The 12501-nt window shown below is 46.7% G+C and overlaps 1 protein-coding gene across 1 annotated transcript in view; it reads right to left on the bottom strand.

Annotated features, from left to right (window-relative positions):
- Positions 1-5280: 5280 nt before the first annotated feature.
- Positions 5281-12501, bottom strand: part of foxo1b (forkhead box O1 b) — a 24380-nt gene continuing 17159 nt past the window's right edge. The window contains exons 2-3 of the mRNA XM_077019436.1: positions 8925-9116; positions 5281-8772 (exon numbers count right to left, since the gene is read on the bottom strand). Of these exons, the coding sequence (XP_076875551.1) occupies positions 7555-8772; positions 8925-9116 (1410 nt within the window). The 3' untranslated portion in view covers positions 5281-7554. The remainder of the gene's footprint in view (positions 8773-8924; positions 9117-12501) is intronic.

Below are 12501 nucleotides of genomic sequence, written 5' to 3'. Positions count from 1 at the left end.
GAAACACGTCCTAACAGTGGACATCTTCAAACTGAGACATCTTCTCTCTTGGTGTTTATGCATTTAATGCCTTTAATTATCTCTTTAAAAATACACTTGATCTGTTTCTGTTTTTCATTGTTATTTTCTATTGTATTTTATTATAACAATTTTTATATAAAAAAGGACAAAAATCAAAACAAAACAACAAACTAACCGAACACAGGCTCTTGGTTACTTGTTAAAAACCCCTGTGGTTATTTTGTCAAGTTTCCCTTTACCCGTCCAAAATGAACTTCCACTTGGCATTGAAGAGGCGTGTGATGAAGATTCAGACTTTCCTCAGAAATGCACGCCCGTGTGAGTGCATGAGTGCTGGAGTGTTGTCACTCCACGGTGAGTGATCTCACTGCTGAAATATCACTCCCAGCCAGCATTCTAGGAGGTGATATCCACACACACACACACACACACACACACACACACACACACACACACACACACACACACACACACACACACACACACTCAAATTATTCACAGTTTCTGTCATGGTAAGCATTTATGCTTCACTATAACTCTTAACAAACATAGAAGAGAATGGGAGGTCAGCCCACAGTAAGGAAATGGTTTTCAAATATTTTCTTTTAGGTACTGTGGTTTTCTGTATCACCTCCTCCTCTGTGCATTTCCTCTCTCCTCTCCTCCTCTGTGCAGCTCCTCCCTCTCTCCTCCTCCATGTAGCTCCTCCCTCTCTCCTCTCCTCCTTCGTGTAGCTCTTCCCTCTCTCCTCTCCTCCTCTGTGTAGCTCCTCCCCCTCTCCTCTCCTCCTCCATGTAGCTCCTCCCTCTCTCTCCTCTTCTCGCATCTGTCAGCTCCACCTCAGATAACTGGAGGTTCATGTGTCTGCACACTACTGTCTCCATTAGCCAAGCGCTTTCAGGCTAAGCTGTTTAATTCCCATGCAGTATTCCCGGCCAGGCCCCAGGGCCCCCCAGGGTGCAGCTCTGCCCACTCACGGCAGCTCGCCAGCGGCTTTCAGTGGGACGCCAGGGCTGGGGGGCTGGTTCTCACCTGGGGGTCTTTATATCAACACAGCCATATTGCACAACATACACACGCATACACACATACACCTACACACAGAAACATCGCTTAACACACACCATATGAGATCAGTGCAGGAGCTGTCATCAGTCTGTTCTCGTATGATTAAAGGGAGGCCTGTGGAGGTTGAGGTTAGAGCCTGTTTCTCTGCAGGGGGTTACATTGAAAAACATTCACCATTACTGCGTTCAAAGCAGTCAATGAAGTATTAACTACCACACACACATACACACCCACAGACACACTCACTTGACGCATGTTGATTATATCTGCTCAACATTTAAGTTCATAATGCTCTAAACTATACTTACGTACTTTATCATGACAACAGAAAGGTGAGCTGATTTGCATAAACGTAATGGTCATTTATATCTCCGCCACTGCACCACAGATGTAACAACTGGAGCATTCAGCATAAATGGTATAAACCGATTAATTATCGATGTTAACTAGTGATTGAACTGATATCATGAAACTTGGCTTGTGCCGCTGGGAGCCTGGCTTCACACCCAGGGTGGGTTCCTCCTCTCGTTGGGTAGGGGACAGGGTCATGTAGCAGTTGGCCTGCTCGCTGTTTTCACAGCTGTGGGACTCTTAACTTTCCATCTCCTTCCTGTGATGCTCGGCGGTTCAGAGAAGACACCCGACCCATCGCTGAGCTGCTAGCGCTGACGGAGCACAGCTGGCTGGGTAATATGGAGTGGAATTCACTTCTGATACCTTTAACTGATATTTAATGTGCAAATTCCCATTTTAATAAAGCCATTGCAGTATTATTATGGTGAAATGTTTTCAGCCTAACAGCCATACATCAGCAGATATAAAGACTGTACTAAATAGATGCACCAAACTTCTCTAATGTGAGATTACGCACACAACCATAACACTGATGTCTTTAAAGCTTAAAATCACATGAGTGACACTAAGCAGAGACCAGGATATTTTAAACACTAATACAGCATTCATCTAGTGGACAGACCACGTTAGGCAATGTGTGAGGGTCAAAGGTGGCGAATGCTGATTATGCCTTGAGGTTTTTGAGGTTTTTTTTCTCATTTGAGGTGCATGGAGTTGCCGGAAGATTCCTCCCAGCTGTCCATGCGTGGGGCAGACTGGTCAGCCATACCACACCCCTCACACCATGGAGCTAAAGGCATAACACAACCAAAACTTCACAAAGACCATTGTAACAGCATGACAACAATGTTAACTATGTGAACTGATAGTCAGTATTGCAGTTCAGTCAGTGTGTCAAATGTAGCTGTTCTATGTTCAGGGATGATAAGGGATAAAAAATAGCAAACATGAGAAAATAAAAGGTTGTTTAACTATATGAGACCATATTTAGCATATATACAGTTGAGTCAATAGCGCAGATTCAGCTGTACTATCTATACTGCTGCAGTTATAAAATCAATGGGTTTCAATAGGAGGATGGATGGATGAAGAAGGATGAAAAATAATTAATAGAAGAAAATAAATGGCTGTTAAACTATTTAAGACCATCATTAGCATATATGCAGATGAGTCAGTGGTGCATATTTAGTTTAATTATTTAAACATTTGAAGAAGTTATAAAATCAATGGTTTTCACACGTGTCACACGTGGACTGAGAGAATGAGAGAGAGTAGGGGAGAGAGAAGGAGAGAGAGAAGGAGAGAGAGTAGGGGAGAGAGAAGGAGAGAGGAGAAAGTAGGAGGGAGAGAGAGAGAAAGAGATTTTTGGAGGGGGAAAAATCTCCCACCTTGTGTTCACATCAGGAGAATGAGAAAATAATGAGAAAGGTGCTGCTGGACTATATAGGGTTTACAATTTGGTTCAGTGAACGCTGAATTATGAACCAGCACCCAGAAATAGCCACCCACTTCTGCTGTATAGTGCCCTTAGAGAGGGAGCTGTATGTAGTGCCCTTAGAGAGGGGAGCTGTATGTAGTGCCCTTAGAGAGGGGAGCTGTACGTAGTGCCCTTAGAGAGGGGAGCTGTATGTAGTGCCCTTAGAGAGGGGAGCTGTATGTAGTGCCCTTAGAGAGGGGCATGTGGTCTTGTCATATCTCAGCTCGTTGTTCGTCTCAGTTTACACACCCTCCACGCTGCTTCTGATCACCATGGTTACTCCACATGCAAAACTCACATTAAAAAGTAGACTTTGGCCTCTCACGAGCTCTCTCCATGACACCATCACTAATGAGCAACTGAAAATGTGCTGTTTTACAAAAACAAACAAAACGTGCGTGCTAAAAACACCGGAGCAAAACGGGGTGAATGCTGAAATGCTCAAAGCTTCTAGAATGAATGTGAAGATTTCAGGATTCTGCCTGTCGTGTCAGAGGAGCGAGATTGACTCTGGAGAGGGACTGCTGACAGCATCAGATAGAGAGGAAGTGACTCTCCAGCGCTTATCTGGGCCATTAAAGGTCTCCGAGGCCTGCGAGGTCATTATCACCAACGTCGCCATCAGATCCCACATGTGGTCCAGCAACACTAGATCATCATCTAACCAAGACGCGTCTGAAATGGTGCGTGAGGATTACGTTTCTGCCCCTCTCAGCGGAGCTGCTTCGTTCTCTTCTCTTTTTTTACACTCACCGAGTGTGAGAAATGACAAGTGATGTAAATATTTCTTCTGGATCTACACAGACTGGAGTTGTATTTAGCACCAAAGAGCTAAGAAAAAGTATTCCTCACATGGATGGCATTACAAGCAGCAAAACCCCAAACAGCAGAATGAATCGCCCCGTAATGGGAGCTACATCAAAACCTCGTCTTAGTCTGGGTCGGGCGTATGTGATGTAGGAGAAAAGGGGAAAAATATCAAAGGGAACAGACGCATTTTGAACGCACATAAAAGCCTAACAGAGTACTGAGGTTGAAAACGCGCTGTTTCCACAAGTCCACGCGCTTTCTTTAGCGTGTCTTAGCGTTGTGCCGTTTATATGTGTGCGCTGAAACTTTGGACTATAAAGTACACGTCAGAGAGAAGTCTGACTGTCATAAACAGGGAAGACCGAGGTGAAAGCAGCACGAGATGAAAGCGGAATGAGTGAAATCACCGTGATGAACGCAGAGGCAGGACGCGCGCGAGACGTCATAGCCCCAAGTATAGCGTCAGGACTCAGAAACATGTCCCTTAAAGGGAGACGCATGCATTGCGAGAAAATTGCCTCTTCCTCCTTTATGAGGTGAACTACGTCATGATAGGGTTTGGAGTCTTTCATGCACATGTCCCTGTATGTGGATGTCACATGCCATCGGCTAAACTGAACTGGTTTCTGACACATGAGTTCCTGTCAACATAATCTGAATTAATGGAGTTCTATTCAGGCAGGTAAGAATCATCTCTGACTAATATATTCCTTGCACTTTAAATACACTTCATATAAGGACTTAGCTGGAACTGCACCCCCAACCCCCCACCCCAGCCTCCAACCCCAGAGTAACCTACAAGAGGACAAAAGATATACAGTCTGTTAAATTAGTGGAGTTACACCACCCTATATCCGGACCGTAAAGAAATATGTATCCTGTCTGCGTATATCTTTGGATCAGAAACACCACTGCAGATAATTTGTTGCAAGCATAACTTAGTATTGAATAATCAGGTTTCAGTGGAATTCACAGTTTGCAGTACACAGTGCTGCAGAAATGTGTCCAGAGAGCAATGATGAACAAGACATAAAATACCTGGACTGCATAGAGCACGAAAAAAATAGAGTGAGAAAAAATTTGTAAGTTTATGTCTGTTATGGACTCAAAAACTGAATGCGGTGGTAACTGTCCTTACATGACCTGCCGGTGCCTCTTGCTGCGTCTGCTGGTCTACGGGGGTGAGGGTATCGGGGGCATGTGGGCCCACCCTGCTGCAAGTCTTATATTAGACACGTTCCACCAGCCCTGCCCCTCCACAGAGGCCCCGGCTGGGGGGATGTAGATCCAGCCAGGAAGCCTCCGTTGGGCAGAGCACAGAGGCCCTGGATGGGGAAGTCAGACCCAGCTGGGACGCCTTGTCCTGTGACGGAGCACTCTGGTCCATCAAGGCAAGAACTCCTCAATTTACCGTGAATTACTGGTTCTTTTGACTGGATATTGCCACCATTATCCTGAATATCGGCTCCCGAGAATATGTGCATGCACACCCACACACACCCAAACACACACACACACACATGATAAATAATGACACTTTTAGTCTCCTGTTCATGAGATCGTTTATGCACACGTATGGCTTCACATAAGTTGCTAATTTTCTTGGTTGAATGTGAACTCAGCATTGGTGTCTGTGATTTACAGTACTAATAGGCACTTTCCCCATGAGGAGCCTCTCTGCTGAAGAGCAGCTCTTTGTGGAGTTTGCACGGTACGTGTTTCTGATACACATGCTGTGAAAATTCAGGTAGTAAAGCCGTTTACAGTGACATACCAAACAGCAAGTACAATTATCAACAAAAAACCCTCATAAACAAATGACAAACAAATTCATTAAACATTAAAAAACAAATCAACACACAAATGTGTAAAAGATTTAAGCCTGGAACATTAATAGATTTATATAAAGACAAAAAACACAAATCAAAACTATTTACAAAAAAATTAACATTAATAAGCACTGTGCAACGCCACATAATCTCAGAAGTAGTTGCTAAACACTACCAGAGCAACACCAAAACAAAGCAAGTTTAATATTCAAAAATATCATTAGTAATAAATACATGACAAATCTCCCAGTTTAAAATGTCGAGATTTATAAACACACATTTTAAAATAGATTCTTTATAAATGAGTTCCGTATTTTCAGAGATTACATTATAAAATCTTCATGGTATTTCTTCATTGTTCTGTCAGCCTATTAAGAACTTCAGAGGCACAGTGAGATAATAAAGAGAGAGAGAAGGAGATAGAGAGAGAGCGAGAGCGAGAGAAAGAGTGTGTGTCTGTACACCTGAATGAAAAGAGAGGCATCCACTGACATTTTACTGACACTGACGAAGCACAATAATACCACAGGAAACAACACAAACCCACTTAAATCATATTTCTTAACACCTTCATAGCACAGACACTGACGGCTTGTGTCAGTTACGCCTGAGCAGCACTGAGAGGTGAGGCAGAAAACACCCCAGAATCACCTGCAGGTCTGTGGAAACTGCTGGAAAATTCCAGACCTTCATCCTGTCTGGCTGATTCTAGATTTGTTCAGTCTGAATGCTCTAAAAACAGAGATAAAAGCTCTAAAAACAGAGATAAAAGCTCTAAAAACAGAGAAAAGCTAAAAAAAAAAAAAAAAAAAAAAAACAACAGGAAAGCTCAGAGAGCAAAGGCACACTATTAGCTTTGTAAAGTATCTGGTCACACATTCACTGGAGTGAACCACACAAAGCTCTGACTAAGACGGACAACATCTCCTGGTTATGACGACCTTAACAATTCCCATCTGAACTGTATCTAAAATAGTTGTCATAAGTGCTAGAAAAATTCCAGGTTTTTTTTTTTAAATAGAATAGGTCAGACCATCAAATACATGTTCAGTACAAACCAATTACAATTTATATACAAGAAAAATATACAAAGGGCAGTAAAGCCTATAACATATGAATATGAGTCAGTGGTACTCTGTGTTGAACACTGGAGGACATTCCAGTTCAGCAGTCAAAATTCTATAACATATGAACAAAACATGGAAAAGGAAAATAAACACAAAACAATTTGGCCAGATTTTTTTTAGACTCGCCATACCACTGACTAGCCACGGCAGATATTATTATTATTATTGTTATTATTATTATAAAATATATTATTATTACTAATAATAATGAGACAAAATCATTTATCAGTATACTTGGATCAAATCCATCAGATATATGAGCGAGACCCACTCAATCATATTAATGAGAAACAGACAGTGATGACAAGAAGTCCAGATCTCAGCTTTGACATTGAACACATGGACATTCTGTTTAAGCCAACTGCAGTGAGATCTAGGTACATTTGTAATGGTTAATATATGCGTCTGGGAGGGAGTAGCTGACCTTAATAAAACTCAGGAAGGAGGGAGCCCACAGATGTGAGGAGAGAAGGGAGGAGCGATTGATGAAGAGAGTGCTGGAATCGAGGAGGTCCCGTGTCATTTCTACCTGGAGATGCAGGACTCTGTCATGAGTGGATTCTGTGTGGTGCTACAGAGACGGTCGTCCTGTCAGGACCGTGATGGTGACGTCCCAGCAGTGATGCTCAGCTGCTCTCTGTCTGTTACCGCACACCTCACACTAGAGTTACCGCACACCTCACACTAGAGTTACCACACACCTCACACTAGAGTTACCACACACCTCACACATGAGTTGTGCCTTGGGGTGTCCTGGAGACACTCTAAAAACTTCGTACATCATGGTGTAGATTTACTCTTCTGTCTTTATAAATATTCTGTATATATATCTGTGTGTGTGTGTGTGTGTGTGTGTGTGTGTGTGTGTTTATCCTGACACCCAGCTGTGTGAGGAGGTCTTGACCCCCTGGTTGACTTCTGTGAGTGTGAATCCCTGCTGGTTGGACATGGGGTCAAAGTTGAAGTCCAGTGCATCTCCGTCCATTAGTGTGTCATGAAGCACCGTCTCCATGTCACACTCCAGTCGCTCGATTGACATGTCGTCCAGGTCACTAGGCAACCGTTCCAGAGGGCTGTGATGGTGATGATGAAGGACTGGAGCATGTCTATGGAAGCCGTTGCCATTGATACGGCAGAAATGAGGAGAGACCGTGTCCATGGCTCCTCCTCCCAGGTGAGCTATCTGTCCTTGGGGCTGGTGAGGGTACAGCTTCATGTTGCCATGGTTACCGTGATGCACGAGGGGCAAATGGGCACAGCCGTTCATGCCCATTGTGGAGGGCAGCTGAACGTGCAGTGGCCGGGATGGTACGTGTGGGTGTCCGTGTGAGTGGGGGTGACCATGTGTGTGAGGGGCAATTCCTTTCCCCCCTTGCCCTAATTGCCCCTGAGCATTATACGCAGGCAATGCTCTCATTCCTGCCACACCCTGCTGCCCCACAGACTCCAGACGGGGCAAAATGTCCCCGCGCTGATCAGCATCGGTGGTCAGCAGCTCCTTTAGGAGGCCAGTGGGGCAGTTATACTGCCCCAGGAAGGACCCATATCCCCCAGACTTACTGTCCGTCAGTGTCTGCATGGATATGGGGCTCAGGCCAGTCATGCCACTCTGCCACTTATGGAAGTCCTGTTTGGGTCCCAGACCGGAGCTGTAGGGGCCGTAGGGGGAGCCGGCGTGTCCCAGCGGGGGGCCCTGGGCCGCCAGGCCCTCCTGACCTCCCTGTCCGCTGCTCTTAGGTGACAGCAGGTTTAGGTTGTCCAGCAGGTTCTCCATCATGGCACTTTTGGGTCCATGGTGACCCAGTGAGCCGGCCACCTCCGACAGGCTGGGCAGGGTGGCCCCCAGCTTGGCGCAGGGCGTGCCCGGGTAGCCCATGTGCATGTCTGCGCCCTCTCCCAGGTCCTCCTCGGGCAGGTAGGGCGAGCGGCGCCCGCTGAGCGTGCTGGCGTCCGAGCTGGCGCGGGTACGGAACGTCGTCCAGGGTTCGAAGTCATCGTTGCTGTGGGAGTTTGGGCTGCCGAGCCATTTGGAGTACTGGGAGCCCGGGCTGTTAGAACCGCCATCCAAACCGCCCTGCGGACACACCTGCCGAAACATGGAGACCACGTGAGAACCTCCACCATCAGCAGAACCTCTGTACAACTCACTTCATACATGAAGGCACCACCTCGTATTACAGACGCTGGAGGCTCCCGGCAGGTGGAGGAAGCCTCCGCCCACGTCTCCACCTCCCTCACCTTTTTCTTGGCGGCGCGGCCTCGGCTCTTGGTGAACTTGCCCGTGTTGTCCATGGAGGCGGCCCGGCGTCGGGGGGACTTGCCGCTCCGCCCGCCCTCCGGGTTCAACATCCACCAGGAGCTCTTCCCCGTCCCCTCGTTCTGCACACGCACAAAGCGGCTGTGCAGCGACAGGTTGTGCCTGATGGAGTTCTGCCCACACACACACACACACACACACACACACACACACACACACACACACACACACACACACACACACACACACACACACACACACACACACACACAGCACTTTAGATCTGTTTGCTGCCTGTGATATGTTACTACTGACTTACTAACGTTATTTACAGAATTTATTAACATTAAGCTGTTATCACATGTGGATCACTCTGCTGTTACTGTGTGATCACACACACACACACACACACACACACACACACACACACACACACACACACACACACACAAACACTCACAAAAACACATACACACACATGCACACAAACACTCACATACACACGAACACACACACAAAAACACACACACATCCTGCATTCTTGCATGCACACATACATGCACGCACACACACACTCACATGCACACACACACACACACACACACACACACACACACAAACATCCTGCATTCTTGCACACACACACACACACACACACACCTATGTACACACACACATCCTTCACTAATGATATTATGTCTGGCCCACGTTTTCTACTCACACCCAGGCTAGACCTGCGGTGACAGACAGACAAAGATAGAAACACACACATGCACACTTACACTCTCTCTCTCTCTCACACACACACACACACACACACACACACACACTCAGAATGGACGAGAAAGACGTGTTAGCTTTGTAAACACCACCTCATGAGAAAACAGCTGTTGGAGAGACACACAATTGTTTACTGCACAACAAAGCCTGCCATCACCACCACGGGGTTCCCAGTATCAGTTACATCAGCATGAGGGCATGAGAGAGGGAAAGATTCCCATAGCAACAACAACAGAGTGAGCGTCCACAAGGCGTCCGTCGGCTAACGCACCATCTGACCCTCCAGAACAGCAGAGCAAAGGTTCTGTTCCCAGACCCGTTCAGCTTCCCTACACACAATTAGCAAGGATCCACGCATGCCTGGTGGAGTCTGACACCAGATCAGTGCTTGCTGCACTAACGGAGTAACGGAGACACAAACGAGGACATGAAACCATCAGAGTGGACAAAACTGTCCAGTAAAATGAGCAGGAGACTCCCCCCTCCGTCCAACACGCCCCCCTGTGGGGCTCCCGGCGGCTACACCCAGGCGGAGCATGGACATGTGTATCGCTCCACCCAGAACACACACTCACTCTGACCGGCATGTCTGTCGCAAACAAGCCGCACAGACTTTATCAGGCGCAGAGTGCTGGCCAGAGTCTGCTGTGTGGGAGGCCAACAGGGCCGGCCTTCTGCAACCACAGACGTCTCACACTCCAGACTCATTAACCACATGTGTACATTTCTAAAATACCAGCCATGCTGGACCACAAGGCCCTTCCTTGTTTATGGAATTCTAACCTTGGCCTATAAACAGGAAGTGACCAGAGAGACAGGCGGAAGTTGCCAGGGCAGAGGACATTCCATTTCCTGTCATGCAGGAAGTGGATTCCGGAGGATGGATGAAAAGGCGCACCAGCCAGAATGAGAGGTCATTGAGAGGTCATAGTAAAGTGATCTCCAGCTACCTTTGGATTCCAGGCCAAAGGAAGCGATAGCAGTGACACCATCATGGAAGTACCCAGCCCCCGCTCGCACACAAAAGACAAAAACAATCTATCACAGATTCAAAGTGAAGTTCTTAAAATGTGATTGCTTTGTTTGGGACACAAGTTCCAGAGCTCTCAGCCCCATCTCGAGAGTTCTACAGCCCCAGTGGACTTGTCACGAGACTCCATTACTCTGAATATGTAGCATCGGTCCTCAGAAGACACCAATCAGTTCTTGTATTTAATTGCATTAATGGATTAGTCCTACGGGAGACAGTGGAAGTTTCCCATATAGCGTAGTGAACTGGTAGGACACTGGAAACACGTCACCTGGGTGCTAAGTCCCATCAGCCATAACGGTTTTCCATGGGCTGTCAGGAGGAGATGGCCCACAGAGTGTGGAGATCCCCAAAGCTCAGAAACCCGAGAAGGAGAGAGAGAGGGAAGGGTAGAGGAAGGGAGAGAGACAAATGGAGGGAGAGAGTGAAAGAAGGAGAGATAGAGGAATAGAGAAGGGGTGTGTGTGTGTGTGTGAGAGAGAGAGAGAGAGAGAGAGTGAGAGACATTAAAAACTTTATTGTTACTGTTACATGTTCAGCTCCAAGATGTATTTGCATTGGCTAACTTGTCTCTGATACGGTCCTGCCAATAAAACTACCCTGAACTGAACTGAGATTGAATTGAGAGAAGGAGATGCAAAAAGACAGAAAAGGGCAGACAGGAAAAGGGAGTGAAAGAGAATGAGAGGGGGATAAACGTTAGAGAGAGAATGAGACAAATGGAAAGAGAGGGAGGGAGAGAGAGAGAAGGAGGAGAAAGAAGGAGAGAGAGAGAGAGAGAGGAGGAGAGACGCTTTGGGCTCGAGACAGGAAAGGGGTACGTGCACAAAGAATGGGGGGGCAGACAAAATGTGGGGAGCAGAGAGGAGGAGATGTTAGAATGTTTTCCTGCTAAGAGCAAAGGGTCGTTGGGTTCATTGTGTATGTGTGTATAAGTGTGTGTGTGTGTGTGTGTGTGTGTGTGTACGTACTCATGTGTAGCAATACCTCCAGTGGTGCTGGCACAGGCAGAGAGGGAAGGGCAAAAAATGAGAGACGGAGAGAAAGAAGAGAGAGAGAGAGAGAGAGAGAGAGAGAGAGAGAGAGAGAGAGAGAGAGAGAGAGAGAGAGAGAGAGAGAGAGAGAGAGAGAATTTATGTATGGGGCCATCTGGCATCTGCCGCTACTGTAGCAGAACCCCAGTCCACTAACACCATACAAAGACAATGCAGGATCTCAGGAAGAAAACTCTTTCTGTGTCATATGAAGCCAGCAAAGCTTAAAGGGACATACAGACAGACAGACACACGCACGCACACACACTACCTTTGAGAGGTATGAGTCATTAGGGGAGGTCTTTAGTGTTCAGCTAGTGTAGGTGTTATCTCTCATCAGTGCAGGAATCACTCATTCACGCAACCACGAATAAGAACACATATACACACACACACACACACACACACACACACACACACACACACACACACACACACACACACACACACAAGACAGTAGCTGTGGACATGCACGTGGCTAACCCAGTTGCTCTCTTAAGACCTGAGATCATGTGCAGAACACTATCAGGTCATCTTACGTGTTCACGCACACGACTAAAAGATTCTTCAAAGTATCTTCTCAGTTCCACGGCGTCTGGGTCCTGCTCATGTCCTACAGTTCTGGACCTGCACACAGCTCGGTGTGTCACACAGAGGCCACACGGCACTGCCTGCTGCCACCTCTGGGTCTGGGCTCAGGTGACAGACACTGGT

The sequence above is a fragment of the Brachyhypopomus gauderio genome, chromosome 10 (assembly GCF_052324685.1).
Source record: "Brachyhypopomus gauderio isolate BG-103 chromosome 10, BGAUD_0.2, whole genome shotgun sequence".
NCBI classification, from domain to species: domain Eukaryota; kingdom Metazoa; phylum Chordata; class Actinopteri; order Gymnotiformes; family Hypopomidae; genus Brachyhypopomus; species Brachyhypopomus gauderio.
The sequence above is the reverse complement of the archived record's forward strand: the minus strand, read 5'-3'. Positions and strand labels throughout refer to the sequence as shown.